The sequence below is a fragment of the Perca fluviatilis genome, chromosome 13 (assembly GCF_010015445.1).
Source record: "Perca fluviatilis chromosome 13, GENO_Pfluv_1.0, whole genome shotgun sequence".
Taxonomy (NCBI): domain Eukaryota; kingdom Metazoa; phylum Chordata; class Actinopteri; order Perciformes; family Percidae; genus Perca; species Perca fluviatilis.
This window is the reverse complement of record NC_053124.1, coordinates 22492470-22517102: the sequence shown is the minus strand read 5'-3', so window position 1 is coordinate 22517102 and position 24633 is coordinate 22492470. Positions and strand designations below refer to the sequence as shown.

Sequence of the window (24633 nt, the reverse complement as noted above, 5' to 3'; positions counted from 1 at the left end):
TGTTTATTCCACAGCTCTGCATGCACCACAGTGGGTTGCTATGATTTTTTTGGAATTGAAAGATTGACCTTACTGACTGAGTGACAGTAAGTTATTATATCTGCTTGTCTCAGCTAAAATGGCAACATTCTGCATTGTGTGCAGGCAGGGCGAGAAGAACTGAAGCACTGTAAGTACAGTATGTGTGTGTGTGTGTGTGTGCCACTCTGCATGTACTGCATGTATTTGTGTATGTGTGAGCGTGTGTGCAGCTAAGACCTTGCTTGTACAATTACACTTGTGTATGTGATGCATACGTGTTGGTGTATAAATACATATGTGAGAACAATTCCCTGTGTGTTGAATGCACAACACAATGAGTAAGCAGAGGAAAGACATTTGCGATGCGCGCACACACACACGCACACGCACACACACACACACACACACACACACACACACACACACACACACACACACACACACACACATTCTGTAGGGAAGAAGCAGTGGTGCATCCCGGCCCATATTTCACCAGCAGGGGATAATTGTGCCATTTCTCAACGAGTGGCGGAGACTCTATTTACTGCATGCTGCGGTGGGGTGGGTGGTGGATATGAACTGATGAGCTCCGAGAGGAAAAATACCAGCTCACACACACAAATACAGATACCACGTAAGTATACACACATGCACACACACATACAAATATGCACACACAGAGACAGCACTCACCAATCAGTGGATTGTCTCTCGTCAGCAGATAAACAGGCCATTTTAGCTATAGGGATCCATAATCTACTGCAACAGAACGGGACTAGCGTGCAACGTTTGATCACATTGAGACACTCTCTAACTTAAGTACACAAGATGGAACATGGAACAGTGAGTGCTCATTTGATTAGAGAACATGCAGAGCTTGGTTAGAAACTGCTGTATTTTAGTGTTTGTTGAGAAACAAACTAGGAACTTGTGAGCAAGAAATGGCAAATTAGCACTGGGCAATAATGACAAACAATAAAAAATATTTTAAAGTAAATCAACTATAAATATACAGCAATAGGAAACACTTTAAAAAATGAGTAGTAATGTGAATATGTCAACAACTAACTGAGCGATCTCCTGATTGACATCAGGACAGCTGAAAGTCTACACATCTTCCGCTGCAGCCTAAAAACACATCTCTTCCGACAGCACATTAGCTTAAAAAAAACTAAACAAATAAACTAACACTTACTTTTTGCACTTACATGGGACTCTTTGTAGCTTGGTTTATTTGGTTGGATGCACTTAATGAAAGTCACTCTGCGTCGATATTATATTGATTTGCTGTCCAGCTCTACATGCAAGCCACTAAGGTAGCTAGTATGTTCCTGTAGGCGTATCAGTTTATTTGCACACCGCCTGATTTGGTACTTATATTAGTATTTTACCACTAGAAAGATGGGTTGTCTATGCAGTAGAATGGTGCCAATTTTTTTTTATTTATCTGTGATATTCCCTTTCACTCAAAAGATAGAAAACCTACAACTACCAGAATGCACTACGCCGGACCGGATCAATAAATGCTCCCCCATCAAACACAACGTTTTTCTGCTGGCCTGTGAGTAGGGAGATCTGAGAACTTGCAAGAAGGAGGGAATTTTAACATAGTTCATGTACACATACTACCGACATTATTATGATGCAAAGTTGGGTGATTATCGGCAAAGTATCCCTTTAAGTGAAAAATGTTGTATGCTTTCAGTCTGGGAAGCAGTTAAAAAGCTCAGAGCTTTTGGCACAAATTGGGGGAAAGTTCTCATTAAAACTTTGTTTGGACTCTGGGGAAGCAGGAGACAGTAGCTTTCCAATGCCAACTCATCACCGCTTGCCTCATTAAATGTTAAATATGGCTCATCAATGCATCCTTTCCACAGTCCAAATGCACACCACAAAGACACTGCAGCGAGATGAAAAAGGCAAGGTGGAAGGAGCCAGCTTCCTGCCCATAATGGAGGCACATTGGAGACGGATGGAGAATGTAATCTGCTTGTTCGTGTGTGTGTGTGTGTGTGTGTGTGTGTGTGGCTGTGGCTGTGGATGACCCTGCTGGTGGCTCCTTCGCCTCTCTGCCAGGCAGGCCTGGAGAGGCTTTGATGTGACAGAGGCAGTCCCTGTGAAGCACAGGTTTAACACTGTGATGCTGTGGCCGGGGATGCAGAGCCTGTCTCCACTAATCCTATTTCAATCACTCTTGCAGCCTCTTATCTCTGACTCCGCTGGCCCTCAGCCCTCCCTCCTCCTCACAAATCTTTTCTCTCTTGCTTGCTCTCTCTCTCGCTCTCCCCCTCTCTCTTTCTTTCTAAATGTCTCTTTACCATCTTCTCCATTTCTCTTTCCTGCTCTGTATCCTTCATTTCACTCCTTTGTCCCACTCTTCCTCCTCCCTCCTAATAGGAATCCCATGGCAATCATTCTGATGCAACATCGAATCAACGCAAAAGAAAAGAAGACGCCAGAAATGAAACTGCCTATAAAAAATAGAGGCTTTATGAGCTATTTTAGGCTAATGAAAATGTACAAATTGTGTTGGATGTAAAACATGTCATTCGTTTGACAGCTGTCTGGGCACTGAGATGCGATAAAATTGAAGCGGAGCTGAAAGCTTACGTTTATAAGAGGGCAGCTGCATGCACACGAGTGACATCCCACCGTTGCATTTCTATCTTTTCTCGCTCTATTGCTGGATGAAACGATCCATGCGCATTTCCTTTCCATCATCAGAGCTGGGAAAGTGAGGAGGCTCTTTGCTGTTATGTGGCCAGAGAGAGAGAGAGAGAGTGTACTGGCAATAACCACAACACATCACTGTGGTGTTCCTGGTACACAGGAAAGCATAGCGCTGGAAAGGATGGATGGACCACCCAAGTGTTGGACTGAGACCTTGCTCCCAGCCCTTTGGATACAATTTCCAAAGGTTTGTGTGTGTGTTAGAGGATGGACGGGATCCGATGGGCTGGGCCAAGTTCAGACAGATATTTAGAAATGATGTTCAGGTTGGGCTCGGTCACATCACCGTGATAAAGAATTTGTTGTAAAATGATGCTGCGGCTCCTTTAAGAGAGCTCAGTGTGTGTGTGTGTATGTGGAAAGTGGGCAGAAGAGCAACGTGACATTATGACTTCGCGTAAGCGCCACTTTCCTAAAGCCAAGAGGCTTGTTATCTGTATGCATTTTGAGCTATCTGCGTGTATATCTATGCTGTATACAGCATAAACATACACGCCACTTTCTAAAGCCACGAGGCGCGTTATCGCGAGGCTACATGTTATCACGAGGCTATGTGTTATCGTGAGGCTACGGTTGGTTTTAACGTCACACACGGGGGAAAAGAAAAACGTTTGGGATTTAGGAAAAGAAGAACTGGGTTGGGTTTCGGAAAAGAAAAACATGGTAAGGAAACAACACACGTGGGACGCGATTCCCGGTCTCCTGGGTAAAAGTCCTGCGTTTTACCCATCCAATGGAGGCCAAACAGCATTGATAAACACGCTGAAAAGCAACTGTGCGTCTTCATAACACGCCAATAACACCATACGAATTGGCATGTCATACATACGCCACTTCATGAGATCAGTCTGAGAAAAGAGATAGAGAAAGAGGAAGCAGACGTGTAGATGCGACCGGAGCAGAATTGGTGGAGTAAGTTTAAGTTTTGTACACAGTGTGTGCGGTGTCCGAAATAGTCAGTGGTTTTCTGACCACGAAGCAATCAGGAAAGGTTAACACATTGAACATTTTAAATTTAAAACAGCTTGTTCACGTGCGCTTGTTGCCCCGTGTGTGCTGATGCGCTCATCTGTTGACCTTTCCGAATGCCTTCCTACAGTTGCTTAATAAAAGCGGGCTTTCCGCACAAACAAACGTAGGCTATGTGTCATTAGCATGAGGAAAAATAAATAAGATTTTAACTGTGTCGGACGCGGGCCGGGCTCGGAAAGAAAAATGCGCACTTGTGTGTGTGTGTGTGTGTGTGTGTGTGTGTGTGTGTGTGTGCAATGCCTTGAACAGTAGGTAGATGAAACCTGAACTAGGATGTAAGACCACTTTCTCCCATATGTGCTCTTTGAAGGTCTTTGTATATACGTGTGTGTGTGTCTGTGTGTGCGCAAATGTACCATATCTGCATTTGACTGTCCATCTGTGCCTGCAGATGAAGGATTGAATATAGCATATATACCATTTGAGTTAACACTCTTTCGGGAAATAAAAGGAAAAGAAGAAATAAGGAAAAAAAGAATGAAACCCATGCTGAGAGGGTTAGGCTTTAAGTTGTTCAGCTGTGAGACTGAACTGTATAAAAGGCAGACAATCTGATTCAGGCCCTTTCAGCACCTCTGGTGCACCTGTGCAGGGGTAGGCACACTATGGAGAACAATAACTTCAATTTATCACCTCTTGTAGGCCTTTACACAAAATAATTAGCAGAATGTAGATACTGTAGCTGAAAAAGAAAAGGTGCTGCACTAAGAGTTCTACTCATGTAGGAGCAGGTGCAGCAGACACCCACCATCCAGATGTACTATTTGCTCTGTGCAGCAAATATTATCCAGAGAGGTTTCATAGTGCATTGCGTTTTTTTTTTTAAATGTGTAATGGTTATAGTGCCTTTGTCGTAGCACAGAGCAGCATTTAAATATATGATTTCTACCAATTAGTTCAGGTAGTGACAACCTTTACACCAATTTCTGCTGATGAAACAGAGATTTGTAGGATGAGCCAATCTCCAGTGAAGTCTTGTTGTTTAAGACATCAAGTGTGTGAAGAAAATGCTTGAGTCCGGCTGACATAACAGAATATAGCTTGTGTTTTCTTGTTTTTAGATTTGGAATAAGAATGGTCAAGTCATCACTGTTTTCCAGCCAGTAGTAGGTAGAACAAGTATTTAGTTTACTCCAATCGCCAGTAACAGCATTTGCACACATAGTGAGAATCCCACCTATTCTGGTAACACTGAAGATAACCTACAATTTTATAGGACGTGTTTTGTTAAGTCTTTGATGCTAATGCAAGAGACAGGTGTCACCGTGGCAGACGCACAGAGAGGACAGAGCAGAGGAAAAAAGAAACATGACTTCTTTATACTTTGATATCAAAGATAAAAAAAGAAGAAATGGGATGTAAGAAAGAGCAAAATATAGGAGAGGCGGATGATGAATAAAAACGCTAAATCTCAGACACACAGCACGTACAAACACTCAGGTTGTTAACACAATCGAGTAGATAGGAAAAAGAAGAGTATGTTGTGGGCATTTTAAGTTTGCATTTGTACTATGTATGTGTGTGTGTGTGTGTGTGTGTGTGTGTGTGTGTGTGTGTGTGTGTGTGTGTGTAAGTGCATGTGAGAATCAGTAGGAATCATCTTGCTATACAAAAGCAGCCGCAGTTGCTACGCAACTACTAAAGATCTATATAAATGAAACCTTAAGCTTCAAATATATTTTATTTTCGAAAAAGTTTTTGCACTATGAGAGCTAAGGACACGCTAAACTGACAGCAGAGTCAGGGACATACAACAGGGAAACTCTTGCTAGATTTTCCAATCTCCAACTGAAATTACTGCACGCATTTTAACTGTTTGCTAAACAACTTTCAACATTTTAAATCTCAATCTCAGATCTGTAGGAAGGACAAAATGCAGAAAGAGCAGTGGAGGACACCAAGCATTGATAAATGAGAAACATTTTTAGAGACAGACAAAATAAGAAGAAGGCTGGTGGCTAAAATAAGAAGGTACAAAGAAAAAGAAAAAAGGCAGAAATTCAGAAAGAGACACATAGACAGACATATTAATATGATGACAGAGAGACGCAGTGGTAGGAATAAACAAAGGAGGGCAAAACTATCCTGATGGACACCTGGCAGAGAACAGAGCAGCAGCTGTTCTGTCCACCAACTCTGAGTTGATATCATTTCAAGACCTCTGAGCTGACAGGTTGGTAGTAATGGCCTTCATCTTTATCCCAGCATGGAACTGTGTGAAACTTTGGGTGTTGGGGTGATGGCGCAGTGGATATGACACGTAGGGAGACCTGGGTTCGATTCCCACTGCGATACATCAACCAATGTGTCCCTGAGCAAGACACTTAACCCCTAGTTGCCCCAGAGGCATACAGCCTCTGACATATATAGCAATTGTAAGTCACTTTGGATAAAAAGCATCAGCTAAATGACATGTAATGTAAACTATGACACGTTTTAGCAAAGTGAGTCCAACGTCGATCCCTGTCTCATGAACAAAACTTGAGTTTGTTGGATCGAAGCTATAGGCTGTCCGGCTTGGTTAATCAAACTACTAGAAGTATTTTTTAATTGCAAAGATTTATACATTTTTTTTTATATAATAATGTATAACCTTTGATGAATGGTAAAGTATTCATTTTGTTAAAGAATAATGGTGTCTTAATTATAAAAGCATTAACAGTATAAATATCAAAACATTGTTTGGCAAGCAAGCGCAGCAATAAATCAAAAAGCTTATTTTTTGGCTTTAGCCCCTCTATCTTTTATTTGGCAACATTTCATTATGTTTTTTTAGGTGCTGGGATTCCCCAGTGTTTTGTTGGCGGGTTTGCGGTAAACTCCCAAATGTTTACTTTTAAACCTTTGACGTCTCTAAGTGTGTGGGAAGCATTTGGAACGGAAAAGTAACCCGGTCTTAAGTGGTCCCTCTCTCTATTCATATTTCTTCTACTTCAACAAATGCTACATTAATGGGACAAAAACACATCTCACCGCAGAACATCTAGTATATTTGGGCATCATATATTATCTGGTAGACTAAAACATCTGATCAACATGCAGCCTAAAGTCCATTCATTTCCTCCAGGTTTGAGTGAGTGCAGTACTTTGGCCAGTGTGTCATCGCACCCGCCTGTTGAACTTGGCCGTGGTCTCTCTCTGTGGTCATTAGTTGTCATCATCTATTCTGATTTAAATGTTTCCTTATTTCCCTACTGATGTGATTTCTTTCCATGAACATTCATTTTACCTGGCAAGTGTGAAATGGATGACAAGTTGATTAGAACCATTCAAACTCTCGCACCTCCATACATAATAGGAATAGATTATAGCTGCAAGCAGCAACACGGCCACAGAGCTCCAGACAGGCAATTTATAAAAGGAAAAGAAGGTGATTTAAAAGTTTTAGCATGTGTTCAGAGTTGGAGAGTTAAATTTAAAACAATGTATGTTGGCATTAAGAGATTTTCAATAAAACAAAGTTTTTAAATTCAGACAGCCTCCATCTGGTAATTTGTTCCCACAGTTTGGTCAGTGTCACTGTGGATGAGAATCCCTCTGCTATATCTGGTCTGTGAATTCCTTTGAATTTATTAAAATGTATGTCTTGCTGTGTAACTTTCTCATGAATAATCAAATTATTCCCATTCTTTTTTATTATTAAATTGATACAAAACTCAAAATGTTGCCAAAAATAAACACTTCAAAATTAATGGCATTCACTTACTACACATCTCTACATAGATCAGGTATAGAATATATTGGCTTCAACCCTTAGGAGTCTTGGGCTATTTTGGCCGTTTCTGAGTACTTTTTTATAAATTTTTTATTTTGCCTTTATATACGACAAAAACAAATGTTCACCATAACAATGTTTGGTATCTTTTTTTTCAGCACAACATCACTTATATGACCTGCAAATTAGTTTTTGACTTTGACGTGCTGTATCAACATACTGGACTCAAAAACACACAAAAAACACAAAATCTGATTAGAAAAATTATAGCTTTTTTTACTATTAAATTTTTTTTTAACTTAACATTTGCAACTTAATTTTTAAGTTGCAAATGTCAACATATAAAAGGTCAAGTTCAGATATAATCAAGCTAAATAAAAATACTATTTACAAAAAAAGTCGGTGTAGCCATAGGCTTTTTTAAAATAATTTTTATATCAAGTTGAAATGATCCTCTCTCTGTTTTTACTTGGTATATCAACATAAAACAAAACTAGAATGGAGTTTCAAGCCAGCACTTTCGACAGAAGTGGACGGCAGCGCTCAACGTTTTTATGCTTCGACGTCTTACACTGGTCATGTGATTTGATCACGCTGGCGTGATCGGCGACCCGGAAGAGTTTAATAAGGAAGAAAAAATATTTCTGCAAGTCTAAAAATAAAGTATAACAAATTTTGGTGAAACTGTTTTTGCTTAGGCGAGTTTGAGAGAAGGCCAAAAGAAAAATAAAAGTATCCAAAATTCCACAAATAAGCAATACCAACACACTGGAGACTCCAGAACTGACTTCACAGTAGTCAGTCATCAACCAAAGTGTGAACACAGGTCAAAATAACATGAGAGCATGCCAATGCTGAAACTCTGGTTTAAAGCCAGCAGTGGCACAGACAAAAAATTTACTTTGAGTGCTCTCAAAGGCGGTCCAACTGTTTTCAAATGGAGCACTGTGATGAAATGCCAACACATCTACTGCAACCCATGGTATATTTGTTTTTTTTTTTACATAAAGGCAATTTTACTGATCTGCATGCATGAAAGACGACCACCTTCAGAGATGAACAACTTTAGACTGGGTTGGATTAGATATGGATTAGCATGGAGTGCTAACAAAAAACAACAGTTTCATTTGAAGTACAATATCTGAAGTGACATGTTGCAGGGGGGTTATGTATTAGACTTTTTCCTTGACTGAGAGGAGATACTTCTGAGTTGCCTGGTAATATCACAGTAACGATAGCAAGACTCTCATGCTCTCAGCCAAGAAAAAGTCCCTCCCTGTTACTGCAGCTTGTCGTTTTCACGCTTTAGTTTGTGTACGGATTAAACAGACAAGATAAGAACAACAATTGTTAATCAGTAAGCTTTAGAGGTGCTGGTAGGCAGATCAGTTTTAACTTTGGGCAGCTAGCTGTTTCTCCCCGTTTCCAGTCTTTATGCTAAACTAAGCTAAGCCGCTCCTGGTTATAGCTTTATATTTGACAGACAAATATGAGAGTGGTGTCAATCTTCACCATCTGACTCTCACACATTCACCAAACCATCAAGCTATTCTATTATTATTATTAACATCTCTATCTCATTGTCACCTTCAGGGGTTCTAAGTGCTCGGCCCTGGAGAAGATGGGGGTTTTTGTGCCCTGTTCGCTTGACCCTGCCACCCAGCTGGACTCTACCGAGCAGACTGAGGATGTCTTCGTCAAACCAGAATCGGTGTGACAGGAAATGACATCCATCTTTAATGGGTTTTTTTATTCTTGTTGTTTCTCTGTTTATTTATTTGTCTTCTGTTTTTGTTTAATATTGTAACTCTTATACTTAAAATTCCCTTAAAATAAATGATTTTAAAGATGAGGAGTGGTATTTTCTTTTGTAAGCTCAGGCAAAAGAATATAGGATTTGTTTTGTAATATGATATACAGTTAGAGAAGTTGAGAGGATAGGACAGTTGAGGCAGCAAAGATGTTCACCACAGAGACACGATGCACACAGACTGAGCCTGGAAAAAGTTAACTACAGACTGGTAGTGTGTGTGTGTGTCAACTGAGAGTGTACATCAAGAAAAGACAAGAGAAACATTAAGTGACCCCACACACACACACACACACACACACACACACACACACACACACACACACACATAGTCTCAAAGTCTTCTTCAGAATCAGCCTTGCAGAATAGCCCGTTTGTTGTGTTCAACCTGTCAAACCCTCATGCCATGCACTGCTGTCTGACACGCACAAATAAACACATCTCATCTATGCTAGTGCTGCTTCTGCTTTCTAGATACTGCTTCAAATGAAAGGGACAGTCAGTAGAGGGAAATCGGGAGAAGGGAGGGAGGGAGGGAGGGAAGGAAAGTGAGTTAAAGTCAAAGTCCAGAGATCTCAGGTTTTGTCCCTCACGTCAATCAGTCTTGCATCCCGGAGACTCTGCTGCCGCTTCTGTTGGAGCTTAAAAACTGTCCTCCGCTGTACAGCTGGAGTCAGATAAAATGCAAAGCACTGGGAGGAGGGAGGCACAGAACACTGTTGCACAGAACAGCATGTAACAGCAACAACTGGATTGGTTGCTATAGTTTTTGGTATTAGGTACTGGAGGAAAACTGAGGGGAAATACAGTCAAGTATCTGGGAAACTTGACTGGTTTTAAAAGAATGTGTGTATTTTGTTTGAATTTGTGAAAGGCATACTAGATAAGCAAAATAACAAAAAAAATGCTGTTCAAGAAAATTATTGTTGAACAGTGCAGAGTCAGCTTCAGTGCAAACGTGAAAGAGAATTCCTTGCCAGCCTCTAAATAGGCAAACTGTCTACATGTCATATTTACAGTAATGGGGGGATACTTTTTTTTTTTTTTAAATGCCTAAGGCCAAATCAGCCTCTTCGCTCTGAAATCGATGTTTGGGGAGGAAAAAAGGCATTGCATTTAAGTCAGTTTGGCCCGGCCAGTGAACTAACTATGTCACTTCTGCTGAAGTGGAGAGATTAACATAATGAAGAGATGTGAGGGAGCAGATGAGAGAGAGGAGGGAGAAAGGAAACATGGAGAGAGGACAGAGAGCGTAACAGAGGATAACACTGAGAAAGAAAAAGTAGGAATGAAACAGTAAGGGGGGCAGTGAGAGAGCCAGAAAGGCGTTCACTCATCCAAAAGTGGGTATGGAGAGTTCTGGTTCCAGGAACAGCAGATGCTTCTATTCAGCGTGAAGCTGTAGGAGTAGTTTACTTTGGGCATTCCTGTGGCTGTCTCGCTACTTTTCAGAGGTGAAGCACCCCTATCTCTTTATGCCCAGAGTGACGCACAACTTGACAACATGGTGGATGAGAGTAGGGTGTGTTAGAGTTGTAAGGGAGCAGAACAAGGATTACAGAAAGATAGGTGGAGAGACATACTGTATTAGGCGAAAGAGAAATCCAGGATTCAGAGAGAAAAAAGCAGTATGCTGTTTGGATTAGAACTCAGCCATATTTAAAGGATCTTTAAAATGTGCTTATTAAAGAGCAACTAAACACCATGCTGAAAAGCAGTGTTTGATTGTGCTCTGAATTAAAGTTTCTGTTTCACCTGGATGTGGTCAGAGGTGTGCTATGTTTCAGCTGTAACCACACTAACTAGTGATGTCACAGTGTACCAACACACCCTAAGAGTACACTTCTTCATCACTGCAGCAAGGTGAGAAGTTAAACCAGTGGGGGTCAGCAAAAAAAAAAAAAAAAAAAAGATTTCAGGGGGTGTTAAAATGATGGTTTGGAGTAATTCACCCTAGGGTCCTTTGCACCATGACCTCGAGCCAAACACCCCCCCCAGAAGCTTTTTTCACCTGGGTCGAACAATGTTAGAGTTAGCTAGAGTAGCGTTATCAGCTGAATAGCTTAGCGCAGGGGCTAATGGACCCACATTTGTATCTTGTAAGTTACCCCACTAATAATGCCCAAAATGATACCAAACGTCTACAAGTAGTACAAATAGGTTATGCTCTCATAAAACGATGGATTGGAAAGTTTGTAAGTACACCAGAAGTTTATGAACACTTGCCTGCTCTCTTCAGCTCTCTCTTGCTGCTGCTGCTGCTGCTGCTGCTACCTGCAGTTAGACGAGTGCTTAGGGCCGTCTATAAATTACTACACCGAAAAGAGATACAACAAAAATATTTATTAATTTAATGATTAAATAAGGTAATGTCTCCAAACTTACCTCAATTATTACTTGTCTCCTGCTAGTTATACTACAGCACTTTAAAAAAAAAGTTAAATTAAAAAATATTTTTGTTGCATCTCTTTTCGGTGTTGTAATTTGTAGACGGCCCTAAGCACTCGTCTTACAGCAGGTAGCAGCAGCAGAGAGCAGAAGCCAGCAGGCAAGTGTTATTTACATAAACTTCTGGTGTACTTACAAACTTTCCAATCCATCGTTTTATGAGAGCATAACCTATTTGTACTACATGTAGACGTTTGGTATCATTTCGGGCATTATTAGTGGGGTAACTTACGAGATACAAACGTGGGTCCATTAGCCCCTGCGCTAAGCTATTCAGCTGATAACGCTACTCTACGCTAACCTCCCAATGTTAGACCCAGGTGAAAAAGCTTCTGGGGTCGATGTTGGCTCCAGGTATGGTGCAGGACGTCTAGGTGAATTACTCAACATTACTTCGCTTAACTGCTCTTTTTAGGAACTCTGACCAAAATATGTACTGAGTGAAACTTGTCAAAAACAGAATACTACTATGTGTAATGTTAAAACAGTCAACCTCAATTGATGTTGGTGGTTAGTTTGATAAACACTGCATGTTATTTTATCTTGATATTTTTAGCCTACATACATACGGAAATCCCAACATGTTTGGCATATGCTAAAATGGGCTGATAATTCTTGCTCATGCATTTTTCTAGTTCAGTTGTACTGGTGGAAGGGGTGATGGAAAATTTGGGACTTTGATGCTGGACTGGAGCGTTTTCGCTCATAAATCTTTTTTTCTTCTTTTTGAAACAGAGCCATGGGACAGGCTGGCTCTGATAGCTAGGCAGCTAATGTCAACACTGGACCTCAGAGAGTCATTAGGGATAATGTGGCGCTGCTGAGTGCCTGGGCCTCTGCTCCATAAAAACAGGTGGTCCCAGGGTCACCCCTCCCTGCTCTTCCCCTCACCTCCTTGACTTAGCATACCTTATGGCTCTCTCCCTTCTCTCCTCTCCTCCTCCCCCTCCACCATTCCCTCAGCACACACGGGAAAGGTTATTTGGACAATTGGTGGTGATTAACTCTTGATTTGGCTCACTCTGTTCGTTTGATCAGACCGTGGCATGGAAGCGAAAGCCAGTGTGACTGAGGGGCGCAGCTGTGGCTCGACCATGACTGAAATTGGGTGAGGAGAACCAGAAGGAGAAGGAAGGATAAAGCAGATGAGAAGGAGGTAGAGTTGAAGAGGAGGAAGAGGAGGACCTCTAGGGTCCTTTGCTTTCTTGGCAGTTTGAGTTATGGATTCAGCCTGCTGGCAGAGAAAATGTGAACTGCTTTGTCCCTGTTATTCCAGGTGTGGGCCCTCTTAAAGGGAAAAAAAAAACAAAATCTCTCTCGTTCTTCCTTTAAACCTCTCATCCAACAACCTGCTTCCATCCTCTCTGTGCCTCTCCTGGGTGGTGGATTGCAAACAAGAACAAATGTGGGTGCTGCTGCCTAATAGCTGACTGGTGAATTGGGTTATAAAGCCTGCTTTGCCATAAAGTGATTGGGGGCAGTGTTGGCTCGGTTGGATGTGCTGGCTGCACTGATCTTTGGGCTGGATGGGGTTGGTGTTGGGCTTAGGGTTGGCCCAGTGCCTCAACCTGGCTGGTTAGGCCAAGGAATCTTTCTCCCAATAACGGCTGTTCTATCCATCCATCCATCCATCCACCCATCCAGGCAAGTGGGAAGGCCTCTCGCTTTCTGGGTGTTTAGCCAACAAATCCCCACTCCACTCCTTTGGCCTCTCTTCCACACCCATACATCAGGCTGACGGCTGCGGAGAACCCAACATCCAGCCAGCTGAATAAAACAGAGATTAAGCACCCACCCAAATCCATTTAATTACTCGTTCAACAGCTCTCGGCATGTAACTCCAACCGCTGTGAGAACTTTGGTGTTCTTCAGTCTTTACTTTTTCTCCCAGTGACCACAGGAAAGTTGAAGGGGGTGGCTGGTCACAACGAAATATTGGCCTTGGCAACTCAAATACTTGCATATTCAGTTGGTTTTAACTGCATGTTTGTGTGTCTGCAATATAAGGCTTGGTTACTGGTGTGTGTGTGTGTGTAGCTGTCAGCATCACCATTTGTTAACAGCATTTTTTTTTAAAGTATTTTTACAGTAGTGTTTCAATGGTAGATATGTATCTTTTAAGTCAGTTATCAGTAAATTACTCATTATTGATGAAATAACAGAATTAACAATGACCAAAATGAGACAGCTAGCAAACAGAATGGTCTTTGTTTAAATCTAGAAATTCAAACTTCTGTATTTTAAGTGAGAATTGCGAACTTTGGGAGGCCTTGATGAGGGTTAATGAAAATGTGACAGGATTTTGGCAATGAAACATTACAGTTCACAAGGACGGGGTTACAACCACAGTAGAGAGCACTTATTTTTGTTGGCTTCTCTCAGGCGGTGTGCAACAGCCTCCAATCAGCAGCTACGATATGGCTTGTTGTCAAGAATTTGTCAGTTTGGCGGCAGCATGTTTGCTTTTGAGATAGTGGCGAACCAGGGCGGCAAGAGCTGCTTTTCAATGTGTGCGACACAATAAACCCAGGCCCTCGGCCCCATCAGGAAGAGCTGAAGGGGCCGAGGGCCAGGAGGGGAGGCGCTGGATGCTGGAGGAGGACGGGGCATTTGGAAAAAAACCTGAGGGGGACCCATGGTGCTGCAGACTGCAGAACAGTTGCATGACCTTTTCTAGAATGCTGCCACCCGCCTGCCACTGAAACACTGCCTGGCTAATTAAAGTTTCAGTGGCATTGGATTTTCACTGGCACAGCACACCTCGGGCAACCTTGGGGGCTCTTAGGCAGGCGATACACACAGAGGGAAGGACGGGAGATATAAGAAGAGAGAGAGAGGAGAAGGGAGTCGTTGAAACAGTTGAACAAGAGGACAGCCACTAGAGGACAGCAAGGCAGATCCAAGCAATAACAGACAGTCACTGGCTTTCCATAACACAGGAGAAAAGCTGTGTACTAAAATGAAAATCTGGAGTCACAAACATGCACACTACCGGAGTATTTTACATGAGCTCCGACATGGTTTGCCCTTCCAAATAGTTATGCTCAAAATATTCAAGATCATATGGAATTAGAAATGAAATTGAAACTGTCCAACTCTGTATAACTGGGTGAATGCAAGAGCTAAGCGAGAGATACGCAATGTCAAAATGCTGAGTGCTTTTCTAAATTTTATCGGGTTCCCTCTCAGGCTAATGGAATTTTGATGGGTCAGTATCAAGAATAAATGCATCACTTATGACACGGCTACCGGGAGCATTACCAAATATACTGGACAGCATGTTCCCGTCTCCAAAGTATTATTGAATAATTGGCTGCGTTTGACCAGGACATTTCTGGAAATTTGGCCAAGAAAAGGTTATGCAACCAGACAGACTCGCTCATGGCCTGTATTTCACAAACTACTGGCCTTGTCTCCATTAATGATCTTGACCCCCTGTTTTAACATTTTAGAAGTGAAAGGGCCTAATGGAGCCGAACAAAGCTGCTTGTGTGTGTGTGTGTGTGTGTGTGTGTGTGTGTGTGTGTGTGTGTGTGTGTGTGTGTGTGTGTGTGTGTGTGTGTGTGTGTGAGAGACAGAAAAAGAGGCCCTGTGACTGTGTGCTACAGCTTGATGAGGTCTTGGTCTGTGATTCCTCGGGGAGGTGGTCCAATCTAAGCTTTATTAGGCCTTATTGAGCTGTGTGCAGGCAGGTGTGTGTGTGTGTGTGTGTGTGTGTTTTCTCTATCAAGAACATTTGGCAGAACTTTATGAGTACCTTTGTGTGTGTCCCTAAAATCACTCAGTTTGTAGCAGTTTTAATGGGCTGTGCGAGGCATTGTACATGTACATTTTTTCATGCCGTCAATGTTCTTCTCAGAGGTGAACTATTGTTTTACTTTACTTTTTTATTTTGATTATGTTGGTTACCTTAACTATTTTACAACATTGTGTTGCAAATATCCACAGATGCATGAACATTTCTGAGAGCTATTAAATAATCTTTTGTTTCAAAAGAAGAAAGGTAGAGTTGTTTGATCTAGTTACACTCAGAGAGAGTGATAAACAAGTTTTTAGGCTGGCGAGCTGACTATGACTGGTGGCCAGGTGGACCAGTATTGATTGACATTTGTCTTGGCTGGCCATGAGCCTACTGTAAAACGCTCTAGACACAAATTGGCTTTTCATCTTGTCTAAGTATGTATCCTAAACACAAAATGGTTCTTGTTTCTCCAGTCTGTCAGCTTTTCATTCAGTTAGTTACTGAAATGTGATCCTGTCAGGGTAACCTCCCCATTCGATATATTTGGACTGCGAGACAAGCAGCAAGTTTTCAAGTCAAATGTGACACATCTTCATCATTTTAAACTTGAGATATTGTTTACATTAAATACTTTTAGAGATGGCAGTTTAAATTAGCACCACTTTATATTAACTTCTCATCTATAATGATTATATATAATATTAACTTTCCAACAGAGGAAATGGAAATGACAAAATAATTAGTTTCTAAAAGTTTACATTAACATGGTATATATACACGTTTCCACATTAAATAAATTAACGTGGATAAGATAAAAGTAGGCAACAGTAACAAATGTATAAGAGCATATACACTGTACTACTAAAGTATTACATACTGTAGATATACATACAGACATGAGACACAAATCATGGCCAATTACACCCCATAGTGGCATTGACAAATGTGACAGTGGAACTCACGGTTGGCAGAGTTTGATGAGGTCCTGGTCGGTGGTCCCAGGTGGCAGGCCTCGGATATACAGGTTGGTCTTACTCAGCTGCTCTGCCCCTCCCTGGCTGCAGCTGTTGGTGCTAGGGCTGGGAGGAGCCATGGGATGAGGGGGTGGAGCATAGGGCTGCTGTGGAAAAGAGAAGTGAAAAGATTTTACACAAAGAGCTAAAAAAAAAAACAATGAGAGGTGTGGTGTGAGAAAAAATTAAAAAAAATCTGAGACAGCAGAGGAAAGTGGGAAAAAAGATAATATCTTTTGAAGAAACAGCAGGCACTACCAGTTCAATGTCATTGCAATTATGAGAGCAGACAATTTAGGGCGGCTGCAAGGCTGAGAGGAGATGATATCAGGGTCGCTAAAAGAGATGAAAACATTCAACCCGACAGCAGATATTAATGAGTAAAATTTCAAGAAAACAAACATCTAACCTCAGCCTCAAATAATAGGAATACATTGCGAGGAAAACATTCTCATGTTAGGAAAAAAGGTCTACACAATGACAAAAAGCTCTATAGATGTGACATTCTGTATCTATAAACTTTTAATTCACTTTCTCCACTTTTTGTCACCTTTGTACAGTATAGTGCAATGAATTCCATTTGAAGTTCTTTGTCAGTGTGTGGGTCTTTTTTCTAAACATGGGACTGGAGTGCAAACATTTCTTCATTTTTATTTTAAGTAAATATTTCACCCAGGAGACTCTCTGAAATTAGGGGTCATAAGGCTTCCAGCAGCTTTCACACAGTTTTAAATGACTGTAACCTGCTTACTATGTATATGCTCAACACCAATTCCATTACACTGTAAAACAATTTACACCTCAAAGGGTGTGATATCTTGACACAGTAATCCAGTCTAATCTCCAGCCTATTTCATAAAAATCTCAATATGTGCTATCTATCTATTTTCAGTAGAATCTCCATCTTACAAAATTATATATATGTATCTAAAAGGTTTTAGATATGTGATTCCCTCCTTTTCTTTTTTTCTCTCTCTCCCCTCCCCTGCTCTCTGCATGTGCCTGTTGTGCTGTTAGTATAGATTTATGGTGTAGGAGTCAGGGCCCCCTGCTCACAGCCCATTTATATCTCTATTGCAGGGACACTGCACATAGTGACAGGAAGAGGGAAGCAGGGCCCTGTGGGCATGAGCGGAAAGAGAAAGATAGAAACACTAGAAGGGAGTGAGCGAGAAGGGAAGACAGAAAGAGATGATGCACACTGCAATAAAGTGAGTGAGTGATGGATGAAACAGGGAAAGGAAAAAGAGGGGGGCATGACTAAATACCACCACCAGCTCAAGTTAACTTACTTAACCCTTTATACTCCCCAGTGAGAACCCAAAGACCCCCATACCATGCGGTAGACACACACACACACACGCACGCACACACACACACACACGCACACACACACACACACACACACACACACACACACACACACACACACACACACACACACACACAGAGTTAAACACATACACACACACCATTAGACCTCCAATCCGCCCCACACGTTAGAAGCGGCTGCCGAAGCATGGCTGATTTGATGCGCTATTTTAAGCGTGTGTGCCATGCCAGCGTGTTGCCTCCCACTCCTCAGACAAAGAGCTGGGGTCCCTGGAGCGTGAAGAGGGAGCCACGTCCATCAATGGACGGCCAATTACCATGCTGAGCTAAGTGGAACTGATGGGCAGCCGCTCGCTGTGCTGGACGCACACATACTGTACACACGCCTATGTTTGTGAACACACACACACGCATGCACCATGCCACGTGATGACACAGAATAACCTTTTTTACACAAAAGCCAAAACAGCCATGTACAGCGCACCAGCAGAGCTGTTATAAATCCTTTCGGGCAACTTCAGCTGAACTTTCAAGTAATTCGAAGACAGAACTCGAGTCAAGTATCAGACTGTAGGGCAGGTCCATTTTATTATTTATTTTTATTGTTCTGTTAAGTTGAGAGTTAAGCACCGCCCTGTGGCTTCAGAGTTAAAATGTCAACCATCAACCACAACGCGGTTCAAATCAGCTTTTGCTGCATCTCTTTGTCCCTCGTTTACTGTCCTCTTTCCGCTCTTGCTTTCTAATAAAGAAAAGTTGAATGTGACAGCTCAATGTGGTTGTTGTCAAATCTTTACTCATGTAAGTTACATCCCACAGCAGTTCAAGTCTAAAGTTGCCATTTTTGTGACTTAAGTCTGACTCAAGCCCGAGTGTCAGGTCTATGATCGCCACACACACACACACACACACCCCTCTGCCCCCAGCAGATTGTGCCTCACACTGCTTTGGTAGCCTTGGTTGCACAGGCTAGAATAAAAAAAAAAAAAGCAGAACTAGTCTCTAGTCACTTACTTTTTTTTATGCAGTGGCAGTAGTATAGAAGAATCTTAATCTCTTGAGTGCTCCATGGGAGTTATTTTCTCCCACTCAAAGTCACTGGAATGTGCACAGCTGCAGTTCAAGCCTCGACTTTGAGGCTTTCACCTTACGTCCCCCTCTCCTCTGTTGTATTTTCCCCTAGTCCACTGTTGCTTAAATTACACACAGAGTACTTAACATACTGTGCGACACATACAAATTCACCAGCACAAACAGGAGACAATACACATAGTTGCTGTCAGTGCTGAAGGTTAATTGAAAGCCTCTCTCTCTTTCTCAGGCTTTCGTTCTTTGTTTTAGCCCTTCAGTAATACACACAGCCCTCCTCCTCTTCTTCCTCCTCCTCCTTCTTCTTGTCCCTGGGCTCTAGGCTTGGCTTGCATCCTGGGCTTTGGAATTCATGTGTCCCGCCCTATTGATTTGCTTTCATTTTTTAAGGTCAGAAGCTGAAATCTTACACAATGAGGCATGGAGGGTCAAAACCAGCCCATTACTTACAGTGTTGCGACGAGAAGACAGAGAGCGAGGTTATCCAAGGGGAAAGAAAAAAGGCCGGAAGAATCCCCCGGGATAAAGAATGGAATGGGTGCCCGAAGATCTCCGAGAAATGACGACTGTTGGGTGTATAGTGGGATGGCGTGAGTGGGTTTTTTTCTTTTTTCTTATTCATGGCAAAATGTATAAAGGAATTTTCTACTCTTGTACACTTGAGGAAAGCAAAAGTTTGATAAGCAGAAAAGGAGAAGAACAGCCAAAAGAGCAGGCTCTCAAATGCTTGTGTGTCTCCATGTGTAATGTATGCATGTACATGCGTTGGGGGCAGTTTGTGAATTTGTACAAGCCTGGGAGTGAAATTAGCAAGCAGACATTGGCTGTTGCTTCAACCCACAAGCACTCACACTCATTCCCACCAAAACGGTTTCCCTCTTTTTTTTGTTTTAAATCGAATTCTCTCTTGGCTTCCCCCCGGTCGCCCCACTGGAGGTTAATAACCAAGCTTGTTTGTCTTTCCGGACGGTTCCGTGACTGCCGTTTACCCTCAGCCTGTCAGCCGGTAAGAATCGGCTTCTCAAATACATAATAAATACAGGCCATATGTGTCAGAATGATGAGGATTGAGTACAGCTATGGACAAAGGGTATTTCAGCAAGAGATGGGAAAGAATGGATGATTGAGGGAAAGAGAGGGAGAGACAAAGAAAAAAAGCTAGAGAGAGAGAGAGAGAGTTAAAGACAGGAATAGAAGAGAGTGTGGAAGAATAGCTGGTTATGACACTTCAAAAACCTCCAGGTGGCAAATGAGAAAAACCTCCATTCTCCCTCCTCCCTACCCAGCTGTGACATGCTGCTACAGAGGCTTGCTGGGGATTTCAATTTGCCGCACTGTATTTTAGACGGGCAGAATGGTTTACACAGGCCCAATTTACAGAGCCAGCCGCACAGGGGGGTTCACAGCCTCCGTGACATGCCAGCAAATGTTTATGAGTGAATTAAGAGAGGATGATAAATCTAATGTACATTACATAGGCTGAGGGCACACAGCGCTGTACTGTATATTAACACACCCACATTTCTTTATACAGATCATAGCTAGCCCTCTCGGTCTCTGACAGTAATATGTAGACCTGAACCTACTACGTGTATTGCTATTTACATCTAGGCTACTGTTTATTCACCGTCCTTATGCATTGTGTGTGTGTACATGTGCTACTGCAACCATATTTATAATGCATACTGCATTACCTTGAAATGTAATCCTGTCAGTTCCTACAATTTATACAACAAAAACAGAACATAATACATAAATATGTACGTGTATTTTGGGGCTGGGTGGGGGGGGGGCTAGTGGCCTGAGGGTAGAAGCTCCTCCCGAGCCTCTTAGTGCTGGCCTGGTGTACCTTCTACCCGACCTCAAAATGGAGAAAGGGCTGTTTCCCGGATGGTTCTAGTTCTTGAATGATTCTCCTAGCCCTTTCCTTCCAGCATCTGGTGTACATATTCTTTAGGCAGAGTAGGGCACTAGCTATTGTATGTTCAGCCAAAGAAACCACTCTCTGCAGGGCCTTGTGGTCCTGTTTCCGTACCAGGCAGTGGTGTTTCCAAACTGGACACCTTTGGTGATGCAGGAGTAGAAATTGCGCAGTATGTAAGGGGATACTCGGAATTTCCTCAGACATCTGAGGTGAAAAAGTCTCTGCCTTGACTTTCTCACCACTTAGTCAGTATGCAATGCCCAGTTCAGACCCTTGGTGATGTGGACAGCAGAAACCAAGGTAGTGAAAGCTGTCCACCCTCTACACTAAGGACCCGTTAATATTAAGGGGGGCATGGTTCCTTCCCTGCTTCTTGCCAAAGTCCACTATCATCTCCTTAGTCTTGCTTACATTCATGAGTTGGTTTTTGTCCTGACACCAGCGGGTAAGGTAAGGTTCTCAACTTCTTTCAGGTAGGCCTTTTCATTGTTGTCTGTGATCAGGCCCACCACAGCTATGTCATCAGAAAACTTGATGATATCCTCATAACTTTAGACGTAGAAGAGGTTCTTCAACCCTTGAAGAAACACTTGCCTCTTCAGTTTATCTTCAAAAAATGACAGGATGTAACTAAGCAAGATATTTAAAGTTTGAAGGACTGTAAAAAAGAAAAATCAGTTCTATACATTTTTATGATATGGCATCTCTGCAGATAGCACCTGGAAGTTGGTTTTCCCTTTTTTCCAAGTTGACTATATCTTTAGATAAGGTGTCTGGAAACATATATACAGTACACAATGTTTGCCAAACAGAGAGGAGGGCAGCTGTAGCACTAATTGGAATGAAAGCAGGGCTGTGGCTTCCCTGCCTTTCTCCCTGCCTCCCTGCACTCTGTAGGGCAGGGCTGCGACTGGAGTTGAGGTGGCTGTGCACCACCGTGGTAATTGGCCCTGATTTATAGGAGGCCAGAGCAGCCAGCGAGAGCTAGCTCAACGCTGGCAAGAGGCCAGACAAGGCCACACTGTCAATATCAGTAAACCAACCCAACCCAGCCCAAACCCTCACAGCCAAGACAGCACTACTCAAGCTCAGCTGTCAATATGCAGGAGGGTGCACGTGTGTGCCAGTGCATGTTTGTGTGTGTATGCTTATGTTCTCTTCTGTGTGTTCCTGTGTTTGTGTGTTCAATGAGTCACTCAAGACAGGAACACACAAGAAAACCTGCCGGAAAAAATGACAAGCAGTCTCCTTAAATTGAAGAAAAAAGCATCTCAGCTCATCCTCCATTAATTCATGCTGGCAAAGTCTCTGCAAATACTCTTAAAGACAAGCATGGTCCCAGAGGCATCCCTTCCAAACTGCCAGAACTAACAGCTAGCTCTGTGGTTGGCCTGTTCACATCCGCCTCTAAGCACGGGAGGAACACAAATCCCACATCCATCCTGGATAGCTGCTTCGAAACCTTTAGCCTTAAACATGTATGCTGCTAGTAGAGGGAGGGACACTGAAACGAAAGAGAGCTGTTGCCTGTACTCATTTTGCCTCCTGTTTTCAAGCCTCGCTCTTTCTCTCTTTTTCTATGCCTGTCGAGGTAAACCCATAGCCAGACAAGTGAATAGCAAAACATCCACAACTCATGTGGGAATGGAACGCTGATGATTCTACAGGCAAATGTATCCTGATAGGGAAGACTGGGAGCTCTTTTTACACGGGGCATGGAGAGAGTACAGGAGAGAAGGGGGATGAGAGAAAGAAAAAGGGTAGAAAGATACAGTAACAGGTATGAGGAAGGCATGAGAGAACAGCCAAAACTGAGAGGAGGAAGGAGGGAAAAAAAGAAGGAAATATAGGATAAAAGTGCAAAAGAGAAAAGAACAGATTAAAGTACAGGAGTCATTTTGCCCGTATGATTCTCTCTGGCCTTCCACTAGGCTTCCTCCAACAACAAAAAATACACAAAAGCTCTGGGATCTGGGACAGTGGTAAGCCAACACTGCTGTGGACAATGACGCAGGGGGCTAATTTTAAACATGCTGATTGGTCCATCTCCAGTATCTCTCAAAGCAGAGGATGGGGCTCTTTCTCTCTTCCGGTTTCTCTCCTGGTCTTTGTTATTGCTTACTGCCTTATCCTCCAACTTGCTTTCTTTTTTCTTATTCACCCTCTTTTCCCCCCCTCTCAGTTTCACTTTGGGGCAGATAAGAGCGGGATGTTGTCTTCCGTGTCAGGACCCATGTGTCTGGATACAGAGCCTCAGAGTTAAAATAGAGGCCATATCTTTCCCAGGGGGGAGAGAGAGGATGCATACATATTATCTGACAGAGAGGACAAGAGCTATGGATGTAAACAAAGCGTGCTTTATGAAGCGCCACTGTTTAAAAACACTGTCTTCTGTTTCAGCTGCAAGGGGGTGACATAATGGGTGAATAGCACTGGGTCTGAAATGCATCATTTAACTATAAGAATTAAGAATCAATTGGAAATGGTGCATTTATGTTAGAAAGTGATATAATGTGATATTACCTATTATAAATCTGGCATCGAAATACAGCACACAGAGGGAATTGGAATTATAGTGCTTTTTTAGCGGTTTCATTTATTTACACTTCTTTGTAAGAATTTAATTGGTACTTTCATCCAGAGAAGTACCGCAGGATCAATAATTAGGAACGAATCACCACAGTTTAGAAGACTAAAAATAAATGTGTAAAGAACAATGCAAGCGTATGACCTAGAAAAGAGCTATTTTTCAGTAAGGCTTTTATCAGGAGAGAAGCATTGTAAGGAGAAGGTGTGGGTAAATTGGGAAGGTATCATATAATGCCTCTATGCTTTATGATCTTATTATGAATTGACAATGACAGCTCTTAAACAAGCTGTAGGACTGGTGAACGGTTTACTACCCATTTAGTTCTTGTGACCATGTGGATCCTCCAAATAGGATGTCAGAATGTGTGCTGTATCAGAAGATTAATTCCTAAAAGTTAAATTGGAGAAACTGACTGCTACAACCCTTGAAGGTTGGGTTCCCCCTTATTGTTTATTAAAAGCTTGAAACCACCTTAAATATCCCAAACATCACCTCTATTGTTGGTTGAAATCCCATAAGGTATCTGTTTTTTAAGAGTTACAAACATAACCTAAAACATATACAATGAAGCAAACAACAAACAAATTAGAAATGTAGGTATCTGATATCGACACCCATACTGACTTCATGAAGAACATTGAGTAATGACCATGATGAGATTGATCCACACAAAATGCAGTTTCTTCATTAATGTTAGCATAAACCCCAATGTTTCCACTATCCGTTACATTCAGTCAAGGCAATCACAGCAATCCCTGGCCTTATGTTACCTTATCTGAAAAAACTTCAATAAATGTTCCAGCAGGGATACAGTTTTAAATGGGATGGAATGGTAGTCTGTATCAGTTATTGGTATCAGGAGAAAAAAGTTGCAACAATGCATACCTAAAAGATATGCATGATGTAGAGAAATATTGGAGGTTAATGTTTGTATTTCACAGTCTAGACTGTTGTTTCCTTGAAATAAATCATGGGATGACATTTGATGAATATAAACATAACATAAACGTTAAGCGGATGTATTTAAAATATTAAATGGATATACTGGATGTCTGTATCGTCTGATGTATTTTTTCAAATCTTTCTTTCTCTTTGATTAAAATTGCATTACATTGCCATGCAATAAATACTTCAAGATATTTGATTTGGAATTGTGAGTCAAGAAATGCACATTTGACTCTTACAGT

General features: G+C 42.0%; 1 protein-coding gene across 8 annotated transcripts in view; it reads right to left on the bottom strand.

Annotated features, from left to right (window-relative positions):
- Positions 1-24633, bottom strand: part of rbms3 (RNA binding motif, single stranded interacting protein) — a 296046-nt gene that overhangs the window by 143958 nt on the left and 127455 nt on the right. For all 8 annotated transcript variants that reach the window (XM_039819879.1, XM_039819886.1, XM_039819878.1 and 5 more), the window contains one exon: positions 16461-16618. In XM_039819879.1, coding sequence (XP_039675813.1) covers positions 16461-16618 — 158 coding nt within the window. The remainder of the gene's footprint in view (positions 1-16460; positions 16619-24633) is intronic.